The sequence below is a fragment of the Mastigoproctus giganteus genome, chromosome 7 (assembly GCF_048544385.1).
Source record: "Mastigoproctus giganteus isolate SK-2022 chromosome 7, ASM4854438v1, whole genome shotgun sequence".
In the NCBI taxonomy this organism is placed as follows: Eukaryota; Metazoa; Arthropoda; class Arachnida; order Uropygi; family Thelyphonidae; genus Mastigoproctus; species Mastigoproctus giganteus.
The window spans coordinates 204,556,412-204,578,370 of NC_143581.1; the positions used below are offsets into that span (position 1 = coordinate 204,556,412).

At 38.0% G+C, this 21,959-nt stretch overlaps 1 protein-coding gene across 2 annotated transcripts in view; it reads left to right on the top strand.

Moving 5' to 3' along the window:
• Positions 1-21,959, top strand: part of LOC150083608 (NPC intracellular cholesterol transporter 1-like) — a 339,105-nt gene that overhangs the window by 152,610 nt on the left and 164,536 nt on the right. For both annotated transcript variants that reach the window (XM_090378086.1, XM_090378087.1), the window contains exon 11: positions 14,738-14,920. In XM_090378086.1, coding sequence (XP_090234212.1) covers positions 14,738-14,920 — 183 coding nt within the window. The remainder of the gene's footprint in view (positions 1-14,737; positions 14,921-21,959) is intronic.

A 21,959-nucleotide genomic window follows, 5' to 3' on the forward strand; every position in this document is an offset into this window, starting at 1 on the left:
GTAGATTGTAATTTTCAGGAAATACATATGAAGGAAGGTTGTTCCAGAAAACGGCAGTTGAATGAATAAATGAGGAAGATAAAAAGTTGGTTCTGTGGGTTTGAAGTTGGACAGTAAATGGATGTTGGCTGGTGGCGGCACGTGTTTGGACTGTTTTGAAAGAGAGAGCGGAAATTATAGAAGCCAATTCAGAAGAACAGTGCCCATGGAAGTATCTGTAGAAGAGGCATTCAGCAGAAACAGTACATCTATGAGAAAGCGAGTGGAGAGACTCTGTTAGAGATGAATCACTGATTAACCTAACTGCCCTCTTCTGAATGAAATCAAGAATCCTGAGAGAGGTTTTGAGGGCACCACCCCAGATGTGGGAACAATATTCCATGGCTGGGGCGGATTTGCGATTTATACAGAGTGAGCAGCTGTTTGGAAGAAAAGTAACGCCGAGACCGAAAGAGAAAACCAAGTTGTTTAGATGCAAAAGAAACAATATTTGTAATGTGCTTGTGCCAAGAGAGATTAGAAGTCAGGGTAATCCCCAAAAGAGATATATCATTTTGCCTAGAAATCGGAGTGTCACTAAAGATAAGCATAGGAGCAGAAGAGTCCTTTTTGCTAGATATAAGACAAGACTTGAGTTTTAGAAGGGTTGAAATCAACTAAGTTGTCTTTGCCCCACTGGAGAATTACCTGAAGATCAGCATTTAAGGAATTGGTAGCAGATTTTCGAGAAGTTGAAGCTGATTGAGCAGGACAAGGTTTCTCTAAATGGAAAGTGGAATGCAATGAGCTATCATCAGCAAAACTATGGATAGGATCTCCAGTCAATGGAAGAAGGTCATTAATATACAAGAGGAAAAGAGTGGGGGAAAGAACTGAACCTTGGGAGACACCGGCATTAGTGGAGAAGTTAGAAGACAGAGAGCCATCTACCATTACCCTCAGTGAGCGATCAGAGAGAAAACTGGATAACCAATTACTAAAAACAGTTGGCAAACCGTAAGATGGAAGCTTGTTTAGAACACCTTGCCAAACACGATCGAAAGCCTTTCAGATGTCAAGAGCAACTACTTGTGTTTCACCGGACCTTTCCATCGAATTAGTCCATAAATGGGTAACATAAGCCAGAATATCACCAGTGGATCGACAATGACGGAATCCATACTGGTGATCGTTGATCAGATGGAAGATTTCTAGGTAGTTTAAGAGTTGGCAGTTAATTGATTTCTCCATTACTTTAGAAAGAGTAGAAGTAATTGCAATGGGACGATAATTGGGTGGGAGGGATTTGTCACCCTTTTTAGGAACTGGCTGGATATGAGCAAATTTCCAAGCAGAAGGAAAAACACCTTTGGAATAAGAAAGTGAAAAGAGGTGGCAAAGAATAGGAGTAAGTTCAGGAGCACAGGTTTTGAGAACAAGTGGAGAAATACCATCGGGACCTGGAGCTTTCTGAGCATCAAGATTCGTCAAAATCCTTCTGACATCCTTTTGACGGAAGACCACAGGAGGCATTGAATGGAGCGTGTTGGGAATGGTGGGAGGTGTTTTACCAAGATCATTAATACATGAGCTGGAAGAAAAATGGGATGCTAGCAGGTCAGCTTTATCCTTGGCTGAAGTTACAACAGAGCCATCTGGTTTGGACAGAGGTGGGAGCAGAGATGGGCAAAAGTTGCGGCCAATAGCTTTGGCAAGAGACCAGAATGCTCGGCTACCATTAGGGCAAGAAGCAAGTTTTCTACTCTTAGCCTGTTCAAACTCTAGTTTGAAGTGATTAGTAACTGCTTTACAATTGTTGCGAGCTTTGGTGTAGGCAGAAAATGAAACTGAAGAATTAGAAACAAGCCAATTACGATATGCAACATTCTTCTCTTGAACAGCCTTAGCACATTTATTGGAAAACCAAGGTTTAGATAAAGGACGAGATTTTAAAGTGGAGTGTGGGATAAAGGATTCCATTTCTACAAGAATAATTTCACTGACATGATCTGAGCAAACATTGACATCAGAAGTTTTGAAACAGTAATCTGACCAAGGAAAAGAAGTCTCGCAAGTCATCCCATTTTGCATTCTTGTAATGCCAAACAACATGAGGTTGGGAATAGCCATGAGATAAAGGTTATTTGGAGAAGAGACAATCACCAAGTTCTGATCTGAAGTGCCTAAAGGACCTTTTACTTCGACCGTGTACTTAGAAGGGTTGTTTATGAGAAAAAGGTCAAGTGTATTTGCTGTATGATTAGGATTGTCCGGTATTCTTGTAGGTAAATGAACAATCTGTGCTAGGTCATTAGTAATTGCAAAAGCGTCAGCATCTTGACCTGCTCTGTCGGTGTGACTAGTAAACAGAAGCCAGCTGGAGTTGTGAACATTAAAATCACCAAGGAAAATTACCTCACTGTTAGGAAAGTTGGACTGGAGAAAGTCAAGTTGCAAAGAGAGGAAGTCAAAGAGCTCCAAGTGATTAGTGGAGTTGGGAGAACAGTAGAGACAACAGATGAATTTGACACAATGAGGTAGAGAGATTTTAAGCCAGAGAAGATCAAAGAGAGGAGATTCCAAATTGCCAAGTCTCTGACAGGAAATATCAGAATGGACATATGCACAAGTACCACCTTTGAGGCAAAAGGAATCATACAGCGAATAATTTGGGCATCTGAGATGAGCAGTAGTTGAATCAACCGATAACTGAGATTCTGTTAGAAAAAGAACATGTGGTTTGGCAGACTGCAAGTGGAAATGGACATCGTTGAGATTAGAATTGAGACCACGTATATTTGTGAAATGAATTAGGAAGTGCTTGGGAGGTTTAGATCTTTTCGCAGATAAGCTTGCTCTATTAGTTTGACAATTCATGGTGTATTCAATAGTAAGAAAAAGTGGGTGGGACGTGCTGTATGAAGTAATGAAATTTTTGGATATGGTGTACACGTGGTAATAATATACCCAGATCCTTGACATAACGTGGCCTCGACAATGCTCCCTGCATACGCACTACTCGGACTCCCTACAGTCACTATCTGGTAGAGTAGATGTAGCAAGATTATACACTAGCTGATCCGGAAGCCTCCTAGAGAGTTACCAATAGGTTCGGTCCAGTGTACTAACTAGCTGCCGGCCTGCGAACACCATTTTAGAGCTGTACCCTCGAAATGTAAGGAATATTGGATCTCGCCACAACGTTCATCATAACTTCAAAAGTCATCAATCATACTGCATGATGGAAGAGATAGGGAAGGATTGGCAGAGACTTGAGAACTTCGGGAGATCCTGAGTATACACTGACAAAAAGATATTGGAGACAGAGCCATTTACCCAAGATGAGTTGACCTCATTGGAGATTTAGCCCTCTCCAAAGATAAAGTTGAACTTCTTGACATGATACTAAAGCAGAAATACTTAGATAAGGAAAATGACAATGTCTCACTATTGAAAAAGAAACCAAGTTTTGGTGACCTCTACAGTAAATTGTCTTATCTGTTAACTGTGATTATATCAGTGGAATTGTCACAAATACATCTGAATAACACTTCTTCATTGGCTTCTCACAGCAAAGTTTGAAAGCTATTCTCCTGCATAATGTGTAGCTGCCAGCTCTGTGGATGACGAATTCATCTTTTTTTTTACTCTATATGATGCTTCTCCATGTGAATGTTTTAATATAGATGGGGGGCAAAGGGATTCTCTGTCTTTTTTCAAAAATTCAGTTTTTGCTCCATCTTTTTCTTTTTTCGGAAAAATAATAAAACTACATTTAAACTGCATTTCTTAATTTTGCGAATTTGTGGAAGCTAAGGTTGTTTGTTAATGAATTGGCCGTCAGGTGTTCTGTGGTAGTGTTGCAAAATATAAATATGAGATTAAAGGCTTTTCTATTAATTTCATAGTAATTGCTTTGTGCATTAACAAGTTGCCTGCAAAGGCTTATTTCGGTAAACGGGTCTCTGGCTCCAATTTGAGTTAGACATGTTAAATTATTCAAAACCCAAATTATAATATATATTCATCACCAAAACTTGTAAAAAAAGCTTATTGTTGCAAAAAAAAAAAGTTTCATGAATTATCTCGTAGTTGGCATATGTAAGAGAAAATTCTTTGCAGCACCCAGTTACAAGTTAACTCTATTAATTCAGACATGTTGTAACTTGAAAAATTCGCTGTATATGAGTCAGAGGTGTGTGTAAATCAGCAGTAGTGAAACAGACTTTGTCATGTACGTTGTATTTAGTACTTTGTTACGTGTTTTTTTTTTTTTTTCCCTTTCTTTTTTTACAAAAAAAAAAAAAGAACCTGAAACATGGATATGACTGAAGAAGAGCTTGAGCTCTGTGCAATGAGTGACTTGGAATTTGATGAGATTTTTTACGAGCCATACAGTTCTGGTTCCGACAGTGACAATTATGAACCTTCTAATGATTCAAGTGAGGATAGCGAAGATAAAGCCAGCTCCCAGCCTGAAGATAATCCTAATTCTCCGCAGGCAAGCATGTCAAATAATGATAATAATTTGTGGAATGAAATAGCACAAGATCCTCCACAATTTATTTTTGAAGAGAACATTGGTTTGCAAATGGACACAATGGAATTTATTGTACAAAAATTGGTAGACCCATATTTTTCGGAAGATTTCTTACATTATTAGTGAACAAACTAATTCATATGCTTTGCGAGAAATTGAAAAATGTGGACAATCACAAAAATCTGCCAAGTCGTCAAGATGGAAGGACACTGACATCTCAGAAATGAAAGTGTTTCTTGGACTTTGTTAGAAATGGGTCCTTGTTCTTTTCCTTCAATAAAGCATTACTGGAGTACAAATGCATTCTACAATGTTATGTTTTGATGATCATTTATGAGTTGAAATAGATTCCAGTTGATATTACGATATTTTCACTTCGCAGATAATTCATTACAATCTGCTGACAGGTTATACAAAATAAGACCGATTTGAATCATTTCAATAATGTTATGCGCAATAATTACATACCGAATAAAAAACAGCTGTATGACGAGTCGATGATGTTGTGGCATGGGAGACTGAATTTCTGCCAGTACATAAATAATAAAAAGCACAAATATGGAATCAAACTTTACGAACTGTGCTAGTCGAACAGCCTTGTTCTGAAAATAAAAATTTACTCCTATCAGAAGAGGCTGAACAAAACATAGGTCGTATTGCTGAAGTTGTGCTATACTTTCTTGAGGACTACTTAGACAAGGGATATGTATTGTATATAGACAATTTTTATAATTCCGTTGCTCTGATGAAATTGTTGTGTGCTCGAAAAACTTATGTATGTGTAACATTATGCACCAACAGAAAAGAACATCCGAAGATTTGTTCATGCGAAAGTGGAGGGATAAAAGAGTAGTTTTCACTATTTCTAACATAACGTTGTTGAAGTGGTCGAGGTAAGCAAACCAGACTGGAAAAATTTCAATAAAACCAAACATAATTTGAGATTACAATAGTGGAATGTCTGGCATAGATTGATCGGATCAAATGCTCTTGTATTATTCAGCACTAAGAAAACCATCAGATGGCCAAAAAAAATTGCATTACATATTATAGAAATATATATACATAATGCATACATCCTTTTCTGTCAAGTTACTGGTTCCACCATAAAATGTCTGAGAAACATTCATTGAATCTTTGATTGGAGAAAAAATTCTAAACCTTCCAAAGAAGATTAGGTCTGAACATGAAATTCATTATTTAGAGGCTATATCACCAACTGAAAAAAAAAAAAAAAACATGCCCGACTAAGCCGTGTCAAGTATGTACAAGAAATAAAAAATGCCGCAAAACACACTATTATTGTCCAGTGTGCCAAGAGAAGCCAGCTCTTTGTGTAGAAGAATGTTTGAAGAAATATCACAAATAAACAATATTATTTTCATGAATTTTAGTAATGCACTTTTCTTTATGTATTTGTGAATAAAATATTTTTTTTTGTGAATAAATTTTCTGTTTTCTGATGCCATCGTTGATTTTTTATTCTTATCCCAGAAACCCACTATCCATCAGTTGCATGTATTTGCTACAAATATACTCATATCTGCGCCTGAAAATAATAAATAAATAAATAAATAAATTCTTTATTGCTGATAAGTACAGGACATGTACTAGAGACAATAATACTCATCACGGCGACATGGCCAGGAGTTTTACATTATAATATTGAGATTAATTGGCAAAACATTTTTTACCATTACATGGAAATTATTAGTTACACAAATTAAACATGTAAAAATGAAATTATAATAATGAAAATATGAGGACTGAACGTCATATGGAGGAAGTTATCCCAGTTCCACCGATGTAATCCACTCGAGGAGCATGTGACGGTATTTGTAGTCGGTAGCCATTTTTTTGTAGGTCGACTCCAAGACGGAGCAGTGCCTGAATTTTGGGGAGTGCCTGGGCAGGTAAGAACCGACTACACAGTTTCAGCCAGTTGTATTTGAGGGTTAGTGTGGGCTCTGACCTCAAGGATGGCGGAGGATTGTGCCACTGACAGAAATCCCAGATGTTTGGGGCGTTTATCACTCCTGTGTACATTTTTACTGAGGTCATTAAACGCCTGCTGTCAATTAACCTCGGAAGCCTGGGTACATTTAGCTGCTCAGCCATGTCAGTTGTTCTCAATTGAGGGGGTCGGCAATGCTTATTTGTGGCCCATTTCAGGGTCCAGTATTCACACGAGAACACCGGTTTTTGAAGAGAGGGCGACGCAGATGCCCAGATCTCAGCTGCATATAAAATAGCCGGAAAAAGTAAGTCATACCAATCTAAATTAACTCCTATGCGATGTCTTGGGCCAGATCGCTGAATACGAGTTAACTCGTAATTGGCAGTAAACTTGTTAATTTCATAGTATTTATTAATTCATTTCATAGTACTTAAGCTAATTAACAATGTCTTTCAATAAGATATTTATTTTAGCCAAATAAGTATGGATATAAAATTTCAGAAGACATATATGCATGATTTTCAGTGTATTGTAAAATCTGAGAAAGGTAACACATTTTCCTTGTTTACCATGTGTAGAAGTGATTTTGCAGTTTCAAGTGGGAGGAAACATGATGTAATCAGATATTTTCAAACAAATAAGCATAACAACAGTGCGCAATGCATAGAAAGAAATGCAAAAATAGATGTTGCATGTCACATGTGCTGAATGTTTATTTGCATCCTTTGCCACAGAACACAGTCTTCCTCTAGGTTGTGCTGATCATGTAGGCACATTATTAAGAAATATGTTTCTTGATAGCAAAACAGCAAAAAAAAATGGAAGAATAAAAATAACAGGCATTGTAAGTGAAAAACAAGCCATTTTAATTGCTACAGATGGCAATAATTTACCATTCACATTCCAGAAAATGTTGAATCTTGATCTGGTGTATTATAAATCAACAAGTTGTAAGCAGCCACCAATTCATCCACTTTTTGTCCTCTACCATCAGTGAACTGATTGTACCGTGATCCACTTTTTTTTTGCATTTGAATCCATTGCTACTATAACCGGTGTATCACCAAACTGTGAAGCAGACAGCATGAGTTGTTCATTAAGAATCAGTTACAGTTATTACCAAGTCCCTGTTGGAAACGGAAACTTAGTAATAATTATAACTAACACAGTTTGTACAGGGATAACTGAAACCGTTATCCCTACCTTAAATGTATTGTCATTTATACTTACTATCCTTGCAGATAAGGGATATCCAGTAATACCACCTTTACTTATGGTTCTTGAAGATAATCTGTCTTTTTCCCTGTTACAAATGACTTATTTCATCTATCACTGAGTGTGGGCATCTGCCATTAATTTCATGAATTTTCAAGCCAAAAAAATTGACACCATGTTCTGAGTACTGATCACTTTTATAATTATGTTACTTTTAGATCCATCATCAAAATCATATTGATCATATTGTTCTGTTCTCTGTTTTATTAATTCTAATGTGTGAAAATGTTCTGGACATTTTTTTTTAACTCTTGCAGAATTATTTGCTTGACAATTTCTGGCTTACACATCATCCATGTTTTCATTACTATGTGCAATATGTGTGTTCATGATATGTGTAGTAACATGTTGGCTCTGCCTTTCTACATTTTTTTGCAGTGTGGCAAAAAGTTAACAGTTATAGCATGTTGTAACAACATAAAAATCATGTAATTTGTAAAACATCATGTCAATAAATATCCTCTGTAGCAATTTTAAAAATGTTCTTATCTGTTTTAATACCTCCACTATTCAAATTTTTTCCCCATTTGTTTGTTTTCACTAGAAAATTGAATTATCACCTCTTCCCACAAGTCATTGGCATTAATAGAGGCAATATGATGCAAAAATGCAAGCTTATACAGCATCAGCCAAAAAAAAAAAAAAAAATCACTTTCCATTTCATCCATCCATTCACGCCAAACGTTTGTCCAGTATTTCATTGAATTTATTTAAGCTATTAACTTCCACAACGACGGACAGAAGTTTGTTCCCGCAATTAACTACCCGCTGGCTAAAGGCAAATTTCTACGCATCTATTCTACAACTGTCTATCCTCAATTTGAGTTTATGTCCCCTCACGTTCATAATCTGAGCAAGAGGAAGAATTCCATCAGCATTGAGACTGCTCAAACCATTCAAGGCTTTATACCTCACAGGTGCCTAGTCTCCAGATGCTGCAATTTGCAGAATTGGTAATTTTCTTGGTAAGAGTTTGTCCCTTTGTTCCTTCTCACCAATCTTGTTGTCCTTCTTTGTACTCATTCTAGCAACTCTACATCCTTCCTAAAATGAGGCTTCTGGGTGATTTTGGAATGCTTCTTTATCCAGTGACTCCATTATTTTCCCCATAACAGAAGTTAAACTAACAGGTCTGTAATTACTTGTGTCAGCCTTAGGGATACATTCGCACATCTCCAGTCTGTGGGGACTTCCCGTGATTCCAAGGATGCTCTCATAATTATGGCTAAGGGTTTTTTTTTTTATATTGGGAAGACTTACTTCGTTTAGGATGTGGTGACCAATTTTACTTAGAATTTGAAGCATCTATAGAACTTCCTTCCTGTTCATAATTTACTCTTAGTTGTTGCATCTTTCTGATATATGCCAGTGATGTATTTGACTATCCACAACGATTAATTTGACTGAAGTACCTGCCCTGAAACCACCTTAACCCACTCCCGTGCTTCTTACTCAGTCTTTTTCATCTATGATACCACATGATTTCTTTGTACTGGATTTTTTCATTGCTAATACACTTTTCATTTGAAAATCAAGTTTATGTCAGTCTTCTATTTGTGAGGTCCAGTTTTCTTTATGTTCATAACTTCACATTTCATAGCAGTCCTTTTGAATTCAGAGGAATTTATCCAAATTATTTTCCTTACTAACATTTAATTCCTTGTCATCCTTAGCTGGGGTAGCTGTAGTCTGCCCTTTCTCCTCATTTGAAACAAAATTATCCAAATTCACCAGATCTAATGTGTGTTTACTAATCAGAATTTATTAGCAGATCCATGTCCATCCTAGAGATTCATTTCCACCTTAATTCTTTCAGTTACTTCACCTTTAGTATTAGAATTAATAGGGCAAATGATGCAAGAAAGTAAGCATATACACTATCAGCAAAAAAAAAAAAAAAAACCCAACACTTTCTATATGACCTTTCCATCGTTTCTAATGGTTTGTCTAGTTCTTCCTTCAATTTATTCAAACTACCCACCTCTACAACACCAGATTTGTTCTTCTGAGAATTGACCACTAGATAGCTGAAGGAAAACTTTCACACATCTGTCCTGCAACCATCCTTCTTCAGTTTGAATTTATGCCCCATCATGTGTATAATCAGAGCAAGAGGAAAGTACTTCTTGCTCGGAAAGGTGCTGCAATTTGCAGAACTTAAGCCTTTTCTTGGTAAAAGCACCCCTTTGTTCCCCTCACTTATCTTATTGCCCTTCTCTATACTCGTTTCACCAGCTCTACATCCTTCCTAAAATGAAGTGTACAGAAACTCCATACAATAAGGCAATGGTTGCCTGACCATTGCCTTATACAAAGGGATACACACTTCCTTATCCCTGCTAGCAAAGTTCCTGTCTATCATTGACAGGACCACCAGGAGCAGCTCTGCAGCCTATATGCACTACTCTGAAAACTTTATATCTGACTGCACAATTACCCCCAGGTATTTTTCATTCTCTACTAAGCTGAGTGTAGCTGCACAGTTGGTACGTTACTCTGGGATTACTTCTACCCATATGCAGTACCTTGCATTTGTCAATGTTAAACTTCAGTTGCCACCTCTTAACACATCTGTCCAACCTCTCTAGATCCTGTTGCAGCAGCATACTGTCATTCCTGTTATTAACAACCATGCCAACCTTTGTATTGTCTGCAAACATGGACATTATGCCTGATATACATTCATCATTATCATTGATAAATAGAGAAAACAACAATGGTTCCAGAATCAAACCCTGTGGACTCCTAGTAACATTAGTTCACGAAGAGCAGTGTCCATTGGTTACCACTCTCTGTCTTTTCCCATTCAGCCAGCCCTTTTTCTTTGGCAGCAACTTGCCTTTAATGCCATACTGCTTCAATTTACACAACAGTTTATCATGTGCAATAGTGTCAAAAGCTTTCATGAAATCCAAGTATATGATATCAAAATTATTTTTTGCATCCAGTTCCTTTGTGACCACATCATTATATCCAGTCAGATTTGTCAGGTAAGATTTCCCCATAACAAACACATGCTGGTCTGAACTATAACTGCAGTCTTGTCTAGATACTCCCACATTGCTTCTTTAACCAGTGACTCAAATATTTTCCCAGACAAGATTTGTCAGACAAGAATTTTCCTTAACAAACCCATGCTGTATCTGAATAATTGCTGCAGTCTTGGCTAGATGATTCTGCAATGCATCTTTAAACAGTGACTCCATTATTTTACCCCGAACAGAAGTTAAATTAACTGGTCTGTAATTACTTGTGTCACCCTTTGTCAACTGGGGATACTTTTGCACATCTCCAGTCCGTGGGAACTTCCCATGAGTCCAAGGATGCTCTCATAATTATGGCTAAGTGTTTGCTTACTTCATTTTCCACCTTCTTTAATATAACTGGATAGATCGTATCCACCCCAGGGGCCTTTCTTATATTTAACTTCAACAATTTATCCTCCACTTTTCTCTCAATTAATACAAAATTATTAAGCACCCTATTACAGTTAGATAAACTTCCGACATTTTCTTTCCTTAATAACTCATTGTGTATGAATGTAGATGCAAAATATTCATTGTTTGTCAGCTATCTGAGCAGAATCATCAACAGTCGAACCATCAATATGAAGTGGACTAATCTGATTAATCCCTTTCCTTCTAGAGTTTATATAATTAACAAAGTTTTTACTGTTTTTCTTTGCATATTTTGCCAAAGATTTCTCATAATCTGCCTTCGCTTGCCTAACCTCCTCTGTGGCTTGATTATTATCGGTTGATTCAACCACTGCTCATTTCAGTTGTCCGGATTATTTGCTGTATGATTCCTTTTGCTTCAAAGGTGATGCTTGTGCATATGTCCATTCCAAATGTTGCATATCGTAATTGGCTTGTTTCCAAATCATCTGTTTCATTTTCTGCCTACCTACACCAAAGCGTACAACAATTGTAAAGCAGTTATTAATCAGTTCAAACTAGATTTAAAACAGGCTAAAAGCAGAAAACTTGTTTCTTGTCCAAATGGTAGCTGAGCATTGTGCAGTCTCTTGCCAAAGCTATTGGTCACAACTTTTGCCCATCTCTGTTCCCACCTCTGTCAAAACCAGGTAGTTCTATTGCCACATCAGCCAAGGATAAAGCTGACCTAGTAGCATCCTATTTTTCTTCCAACTCATGTATTAATGGACTTGGTAAACCACCTCCCACCATTCCGAGTACAGTACGCTCTATTCAATACCTCCTGTGGTCTTCCGTCAAAAGGATGTCAGGATTTTGACAAATCTTGATGCTAAGAAAGCTCCAGGTCCTGATTGTATTTCTCCACTTGTTCTCAAAACCTGTGCTCCTGAACTTACTCCTATTTTGTATTGCCTGTTTTCATTTTCTTATTCCCAAGGTGTTTTTCCTTCTGCTTGGAAATTTGCTCATATCCAATTCCTAAAAGGGCGACAAATCCCTCCCATCTAATTATTGTCCCATTCAATTACTTCTACTTTCTAAAGTAATGGAGAAATCAATTAACCGCCAACTCTTAAAATATCTGGAAACCTTCCGTCTGATCAGCAATCACCAGTATGGATTCTGTCTGGTCGATCCACTTGTGATGTTCTAGCTTATGTTACCCATCTGTGGAAAAATTCAATAGAAAAGTTTGGTGAAACTCAGTTAGTTGCTCTTGACATTTCAAAAACTTTTGATCGTGTTTGGCATAAAGGTCTCTAACTTTCATCTTATGGTTTCCCATTGGTTTTTTGTAATTGGGTATACAGTTTTCTCTCTGACCGCTCACTACTGGTGATAACGGTTTTCTGTCTTCTAACTTCTTTACTAATGCTGGTGTTCCCCTAGGTTCAGTTCTTTCTCCCACTCTTTTCTTCTTGTATATTAACGACCTTCTTCTATTGACTGGAAATCCTATCCAGTTTTGCTGATGATAACACATTGCATTCCATCTTCCATTTTGAGAAACCATGCCCTGCTCAAACAGCTTCAACTTCTCGAAAATCTGCTACCAATTCCTTAAATGCTAATCTCCAGTGGAGAAAAGATAACTTAGTTGATTTCAATCTTTCTAAAACTCAGTCCTGTCTTATATCTTGCAAAAAGGATTCTTCTGTTCCTATGCTTATCTTTGATGGCACTCTGATTTCTAGCCAAAAATCATATATCTCTATTGGGGATTAACCTGACTTCTAATCTCTCTCTCTCTCTTGGCATAAGCACATTACAAATATTGCTCCCTCAATATAAAAAAAAACTGGGGTTTCTCTTTCTCAATCGCTCTTACTTTTCTTGCAAACAGTTGTTCACTATATACAAATAAAAAATCCACCCTGAGGCTCACATCTGGGGCTCCTAGATTCCATTCAAAAGAGGGCAGTTAGGTTAATTAATGACTCATCTCTAACAGGGTTTCTCCTCTCTCTGTCTCATAGACATTGTTTCTGCTGCATGCCTTTTCTGTAGATACTTCCATGGGCACTGTTCTTCTGAATTGACTTCTATAATGTCTCTCTCTCTCTCTCTCTCTCTCTCTCAAAGCAGTCCAAACACATGCCACAACCAGTCAACATCCTTTTACTGTCTAACTTCAAACTCACAGAACCAACTTTTCTTCTTTATTTATTCATTCAATTTCCATTTTCCAGAACAACCTTCCTTCATATGTATTTCTTAGAGTAAAATATAAATAATTAAATTGATTGATTAATTATTAATTGTTAAATTGATTTCTTAGATAGTATGAATCAGAGCTGTACTACTCAATATGTTCTACGTTGATAATAATATTAGTAAAATAATAAGAGGAGTTTACCTCAATATAGTGCGTAGAACACTTCCGTATGATACCCTCCAGAAATTAAAACGGAAAAAACGAAAAAATCGACAACTTACCGGTACATTAGAGTAAAATATAAATAATGTTAAATTGATTATTTAATTATTTATATTTTACTCTAATGTACCGGTAAGTTGTCGGTTTTTTCTGTTTTAATTTCTGGAGGGTATCATACGGAAGTGTTCTATGCACTATATTGAGGTAAACTCCTCTTATTATTTTACTAATATGTATTTCTTGAAAATAAAAATCTACAGAAGTTCAAATCTAATGTCAACAAATATCTTCTTTCACCTTCTCAACCTCCATCCCATTCATGGTACTATATAGGTTCTAATACCTCTTGTGCTTGTGGTTTCCATAAAAAAAATCACATCAAATGACATTTATTATTCTAGTCCAGTGAGGAAATCAGACCAGTTCCAACCTGGAACTGGTCAGATTTCAGTGCAGCTGCTCACTTGGCACATGATAATTCCCAACCATGGACAAATTAACAGTGATAAAATCATAATCCAGGTCAGCACAGCTGGCAATATGAAGAGCATCCATTAAAACTGCCAACTGGACATTAAACCAGTTTCTCATCTTTTCTTGTCACTCATTGCCAAGTTTGACCATGTTATGCATGTTGAAATTGACCCCTTCACCTCCACTAAATGTTCATGTCCCATTGTTAACTGTTATACTGGTATATTGGCTGCAATAAAACAGTATAGTTGTAAACTCCTTTGCCCCTGGTAATACAGATGTAAACACAAATCTATTTGTTTATATATATTACATATTTTTAATACCTGTTTATACCTATTTTTAATAATCCCTCCATGTTCTCTGAAGAAGATCCAACAGGGAAGGGTCATAATTAGTGGCATAACTAGGGTTGATGGCACCCAGTGCAAATAAAAAAAATTATGCCCTTTGAAAACTGTTCTTTTGGAATTTTTGTTACACCACTAGTCATAATGTATGGTCTTCATTTGATGTAATTGAATTAAAGGAATATCCAAAAATCCACAAAAAATGCAATTTTTAAAATTTTGATATTCTGCATTTACTCCTTTTCGTAATCACACTGTGTTTTAGAACTTGTACAAATCAATTTTTTTAAATAGAATTTCTTTCAAAACTCAGTTCATTATACCTTTTTATCCATTTTATTTTAGATTGATTCCAAATTTACACTTGGACTGACTGGAGTATTGATTGTCCTTGCATCAGTAGTGTCTTCCCTTGGAATTTTCAGCTATGGTGGAGTTTCAGCCACACTCATCATTGTAGAGGTTATACCATTTTTGGTTTTAGCAGTTGGAGTTGATAACATTTTTATTCTTGTTCAGGATTATCAGGTAAGATATAGTTGCGACAGTAGCTGAATAACTAATTATTTAACTGTTAATTAATTACACCACTCTGCATGATTTTTGATGTTTGTAACTCAGTTTTTTAACTCAGTTTTTTATGCTGATTTCAGAAATATTCATTTTTTTCCTAACACGTACAGTTTTTTTCACAAATCAGTGATTTGTGAAAAAAACTTTCATGAGTTGTATTATTGAATGAATTAATTTAGTAGTAAATGCTGGGAATTTGTGAACTAAATCTACATATTGGCAACACTGTCTTCAGTCATTATTTCTTGACCTTGAGTGCTCCATACAGCATTGTGAGCTCAGTTTATTTTTGAGTCCTCAAGCAAGCAAGATATTACAGAATTTGTGAAAAATGTGTATTGTGCTTATTTTGGAGTGAAACTTGGTGACCAAGATAAAACATGGGCTCCACATAAAGGTTGCTTAACCTCTGTTGAAGCTTTGATATTAGAAAATGGTAAAAATAAGGGTATGCCATTTGCAATTCTCATGATTTGGCGGGAGCCTACAGTTCACTGTGATGACTGTTATTTTTGTTTATTAGTTAATGTAGAGGTATACAATGAAAAGAATAAGAAGGGCATTGTGTATCCTAATATTCCATCTACCATTAGACCAGTCCCACATGGAGATAACCTGCCAATTCCTCACCATCCACTTATATTGGAGAACATAGCAGCAAAGGATGCTGAAAGTGAAGCTTCTGAAGATGAAACTGAAGTCTAAATGCTTGGAGACATTGAGTCTAACCTTTGACTGTTTTTTTTCAGCATGAACTTAATGATCTGGTAAGAGATTTAAATCTACCAAAGGAATCTGCAGAACTCTTTTGTTCTATACTTAAGTCAAAAAATCTTCTAGCACATGGGACACTTTCCTCATGGTACAGACACAGAGAATGGGAACTAGTCCCCTACTTTTCTGAGGACAATTTTATGGTTTTTTGCGGTAATATATATATATATATTTTTTTATGTGAACCCCAAACACGAGAGGTATTAGAACCTATAGTACTTAGTACCGTGCTTGGGTTGGAGGTTGAGAAGACGAAAGAAGATATTTGTTGACATTGGACTTGAACTTCTGTAGATTGTAATTTTCAGGAAATACGTATGAAGGAAGGTTGTTCCAGAGAACGGCAGTTGAATGAATAAATGAGGAAGATGAAAAGTTGGTTCTGTGAGTTTGAAGTTGGACAGTAAATGGATGTTGGCTGGTGGCGGCATGTGTTCGGACTGTTTTGAAAGAGAGAGTGGAAATTATAGAAGCCAATTCAGAAGAACAGTGCCCATGGAAGTATCTGCAGAAGAGGCATGCAGCAGAAACAGTACGTCTATGAGAAAGCGAGTGAAGGGGGAACAATATTCCATGGCAGGGCGGATTTGTGATTTATACAGAGTGAGCAGCTGTTTGGAAGAAAAGTAACGCCGAGACCGAAAGAGAAAACCAAGTTTTTTAGATGCAGAGGAAGCAATATTTGTAATGTGCTTGTGCCAATAGAGATTAGAAGTCAGGGTAATCCCCAAAAGAGATATATCATTTTGCCTAGAAATCGGAATATCACTAAAGATAAGCATACTAGCAGAAGAATCCTTTTTGCGAGATATAAGACAAGACTGAGTTTTAGAAGGGTTGAAATCAACTAAGTTGTCTTTGCCCCACTGGAGAATTACATGAAGATCGGCATTTAAGGAATTGGTAGCAGATTTTCGAGAAGTTGAAGCTGATCGAGCAGGGCAAGGTTTCTCAAAATGGAAAGTAGAATGCAATCTGCTGTCATCGGCAAAACTGTGGATAGGATTTCCAGTCAATGGAAGAAGGTCATTAATATACAAGAGGAAAAGAGTGGGGGAAAGAACTGAACCTTGGGGGACACCGGCATTAGTGGAGAAGTTAGAAGACAGAGAGCCATCTACCATCACCCTCAGTGAGCGATCAGAGAGAAAACTGGATAACCAATTACTAAAAACAGTTGGCAAACCATAAGATGGAAGCTTGTTTAGAAGACCTTTATGCCAAACATGATCGAAAGCCTTTGAGATGTCAAGAGCAACTACTTGTGTTTCACCGAACCTTTCCATTGAATTAGTCCATAAATGGGTAACATAACATTAGCATTAGTAGAGGCATTTTGTGCAAGAAAGCAAGCTTATGCAGCATCAGCCAAAAAAAAAAAAAAAAAAACCCACTTCCACTTCACCCCTCTGTTCGTTCAAAATACCTGTCCAGCTGAGCCTTAAACTTATTTAGGCTATCAACCTCCACCACAAGGGATGGAAGTCTGTTCCACCAACCAACCACCCGCTGGCTAAAGGCAAATTTCCGCACGTCTATCCTTCATCTGTCTTTCCTCAATTTGAATTTATGCCCTCTCAGGTGATTTTTCTGAGCTAGAGGAAGAATCCCATCAGCATTGAGCATGCTTAAACCATTCAAGGCTTTATACACCTTTATCAGATCACCTCGCTGGTGCCTAGTCTCCAGACACTGTAATTTGCAAAACTTAAGCCTTTCTTCGTAAGAGCACCCCTTTGTTCCATTCACTAATCTTGTTGCCCTTCTCTGTACTCGTTCCAGCAGCTCTACATCCTTCTTGAAATGAGGCCTCCAGACCTGTATACAGTACTCTAGGTGTGGCCTGACCATCGCCTTATACAATGGAATAATCACCTCCTTATCCCTGCTGGAAAAATTCCTGTATATCATTGACAATACTCCATGAGCTACTCTTGCAGCCCGTCTGCACTGCTCAGAGAACTTCATATCTGCCTGCACAACCACCCCCAAGTCCCTTTCATTCTCTACCACTGTCAGTGTAGTACCACAGAGTTGATACGTTGCTCTGGGGTTGCTGTTTCCCATGTGTAGTACTTTACATTTGTCAATGTTAAACTTCATTTGCCACCTCTCAGCCCATCTGCTCAACCTTTCCAGATCCTGTTGCAGCAGCATAGTGTCAGTAGTGTCCTTGACAACCCTGCCAACCTTTGTATCGTCTGCAAACTTGGACATTAAGCCCGATATACCATCATCAATATCATTTATAAATACAGAAAACAATAATGGACCCAACACTGAGCCCTGAGGGACTCCACTAATAACATCAGTCCACGATGAGCAGTGTCCATTGATTACCACTCTCTGTCTTCTCCCCCTCAACCACCCCTTTATCCATAGCAGCAATTTGCCTCCAATGTCACACTGCTCCAATTTGTGTAGCAGTCTTCCATGTGCAACAGTATCAAAAGCCTTTCTAAGATCCAAGTATATAATATCAAAGTTATTCCCTGCATCCAGTTCTTTTGTGACTGCATCATAGTATCCAATCAAGTTGGTCAGGCAAGACTTCCCCTTAACAAAACCATGCTGTGTCTGAGCTATAACTGAAGTCTTGTCTAAATGATCCTGCAGTGCTTCTTTAACCAGTGCCTCCATTAATTTTCCTGGAACAGAAGTTAAGCTCACAGGTCTATAATTACTTGTGTCAGCCTTTGATCCTCCTTTGTGAATTGGGGTCACATTTGCACATTTCCAGTCTATGGGTACCTCCCCTGAGTCCAAGGAAGCTCTCATAATTATTGCTAAGGATTTGCTTACTTCCTTTCCTGCCTCCTTTAATATAACTGGATAGATCCCATCCACCCCGGGTGCCTTTCTTGTGTTTATCTTCAACAGTTTCTCCTCCACTTTACTCTTAGTTATTTCAAGATTCTGTAGCTTACTGCTAGAGTTGAATACACCTCTGACATTCCCCTTGCTGAATAACTCCTCATGTGTGAATGTCAATGCAAAATATTCATTTAGTTTGTTAGCTACCTGAGCAGGATCATCAACACTTGACCCATCAATATCAAGTGGACCAATCTGATTCATCCCCTTCCTTCTAGAGTTTACATAAGTAAAGAACTCTTTGCTGTTTTTCTTTGCATCCCTTGCCAAGGATTTCTCGTAATCTGCCTTCGCCTGCCTAACCTCCTTTGTAACTTGGTTGCATATCAACTTGTATCTATCATAGGCTTCTGTGTCATGTGTTAATTTGTATGTATCCCATGCATTTTTCTTCTCTGCCATATGCCTCATTAGTTCATCTGACATCCATTTTGGCCTAAACCTTGAACAATATTTCTTAGTTGGTATGTAAAGCCTAGTAGCTTCCAAGATAAGTTCTTTGAATGCTTCCCATTTTGAATTTGCTGTTGGTAACATCATCAGTTGGTCCCACTGTGTAGAATTTAAATACTGTCTCAGTCCATCGTAGTCGCCTTTACGGAAGCAATAACCCTTCCCTTTACCCCTAATGGTAGTTACCTCTTTGAGTAAATCCCACTTCAGCACACTGTGATCACTGCCACCTAGTGGTTCATTTATCTGCAGATTCTTAATGCATGAAGAATCACTGCTGATAATCAAATCAAGAGTATTACTCCCTCTAGTTGCCTCCCGAACATGCTGATGTAGAAAACAATCATCCAATAAATCCACAAAAGCCCTGCTAGTGTGTGAGTAACCAGCCCCCAAATTCCAGTCAATATCTGGGAAATTAAAATCTCCCATTATAAGACACTCTGATTTACTGGCCCACTCTATTTCCCTGTACAGTTCCTTATTATACTCACCAGAGTCATTAGGCCTATAGCACACTCCTACTCTCAATTTTGATCTCCCAATGTTTATGTCACACCAAACTGACTCCACACTGCACTGTCCAGCGATGTCGACTGGCTTCACTTCCTTGGTTTTTATGTGTTTCTTAACTAATAGCATAACCCCTCCCCCTTCCTATCCTGTCTATCCTTTCTGTAGACGTTGTACTCCCCAAATTGCAGTTCTGCATCCCTTATATCTGTGTGACACCACGTCTCTGATATCCCAACAATATCTGCCTTCGATGTTTTGAGCAGTACCTCAAATTCATCAAATTTATTTACTAAACTCCTAGCATTGGTGTACACGCAAGTATACCTGCACCTGTTTCTATTCTTAGCTACCCTAACACAACCCATGTGTTTACTTGTACCGCAATGGCTCCCAGCAGTCTCTGAAATACCATGCATCTTGTTTTCCAGGCTTCTGCTCATTCTAATAGAAGCAGTGCAAGAATCTCTTTCACCTCTGCCAGTGGCTACTGTCAATCTATTGGTCTTTGTCTCCCCCCAAGCTAGCAGTTTTCCGACCCACCTAACTCTGCCTCGATAGCATCAGCAAATATTCTTGCACCCTTTCTATTTAAGTGTATCCCATCCCTGTAGAAGCAATCTCTCCTGTTAACAAGTACAGTCCAGGCTGAAAAAAATTCTACCCCTTGAGCCTTGCACAATCTTTCCAGGGCCAAATTGATCGACAAGGCTCTCATCATATACTCCCTCCTATCGTGTCTGGGCAGAATTGCAGACACTTTCAAATTCAACCCTAATTCTCGGCTTTTGTTCAACAGTGACCTGAGCCAGAATATCACCAGTGGATCGACACTGGCGGAATCCATACTGGCAATCGTTGATCAGACGGAAGTTTTCTAGGTAGGTTAAGAGTTGGCAGTTAATTGATTTCTCCATTACTTTAGAAAGAGTAGAAGTAATTGTAATGGGACGATAATTGGATGGTAGGGATTTGTTACCCTTTTTAGAAACTGGCTGGATATGAGCAAATTTCCAAGCAGAAGGAAAAACACTTTTGGAATAAGAAAGTGAGAAAAGGCGGCAAAGAATAGGAGTAAGTTCAGGAGCACAGGTTTTGAGAACAAGTGGAGAAATACCATCGGGACCTGGAGCTTTCTTAGCATCAAGATTCGTCAAAATCCTTCTGACATCCTTTTGACGGAAGACCACAGGAGGCATTGAATGGAGCGTGTTGGGAATGGTGGGAGGTGTTTTACCAAGATCATTAATACATGAGCTGGAAGAAAAATGGGATGCTAGCAGGTCAGCTTTATCCTTGGCTGAAGTGACAACAGAGCCATCTGGTTTGGACAGAGGTGGGAGCAGAGATGGACAAAAGTTGCGGCCAATAACTTTGGCAAGAGACCAGAATGCTCGGCTACCATTAGGGCAAGAAGCAAGTTTTCTACACTTAGCCTGTTCAAACTCTAGTTTGGAGTGATTAATAACTGCTTTACAATTGTTGCGAGCTTTAGTGTAGGCAGAAAATGAAACTGAAGAATTAGAAACAAGCCAATTACGATATGCAACATTCTTCTCTTGAACAGCCTTAGCACATTTATTGGAAAACCAAGGTTTAGATAAAGGACGAGATTTTAAAGTGGATGTGTGGGATAAAGGATTCCATTCCTACAAGAATAATTTCACTGACACGATCTGAGCAAATGTTGACATCAGAAGTTTTGAAACAGTAATCCGACCAAGGAAAAGAAATCTTGCAGGGCATCCCATTTTGCATTCTTGTAATGCCAAACAACACGAGGTTGGGAATAGCCATGAGATAAAGGTTCCATTGGAGAAGAGACAATCACCAAGTTGTGATCTGAAGTGCACAAAGGACCTCTCACTTCGACCGTGTACGTTGTTTGTGAGAAAAAGATCAAGCATATTGGCTGTATGATTAGCATTGTCCAGTATTCTTGTAGGTAAATGAACAATCTGTGCTAGGTCATTAGTAATTGCAAAAGCCTCAGCATCTCAATCTGCTGGTTCGGTGTGACTAGAAAACTGAAGCCAGCTGGAGTTGTGAACATTAAAATCACCAAGGAAAATTACCTCACTGTTAGGAAAGTTGGACTGGAGAAAGTCAAGTTGCAAAGAGAGGAAGTCAAAGAGCCCAAAGTGATTAGTGGAGTTGGGAGAACGGTAGAGACAACAGATGAATTTGATGCAATGAGGTAGAGAGATTTTAAGCCAGAGAAGATCAAAGAGAGGAGATTCCAAATTGCCAAGTCTCTGGCAGGACAGGGAATATCAGAACGGACATATGCACAAGTACCACCTATGAGGCGAAAGGAATCATACAGCGAATAATTTGGACATCTGAGATGAGCAGTTGTTGAATCAACCGATAACTGAGA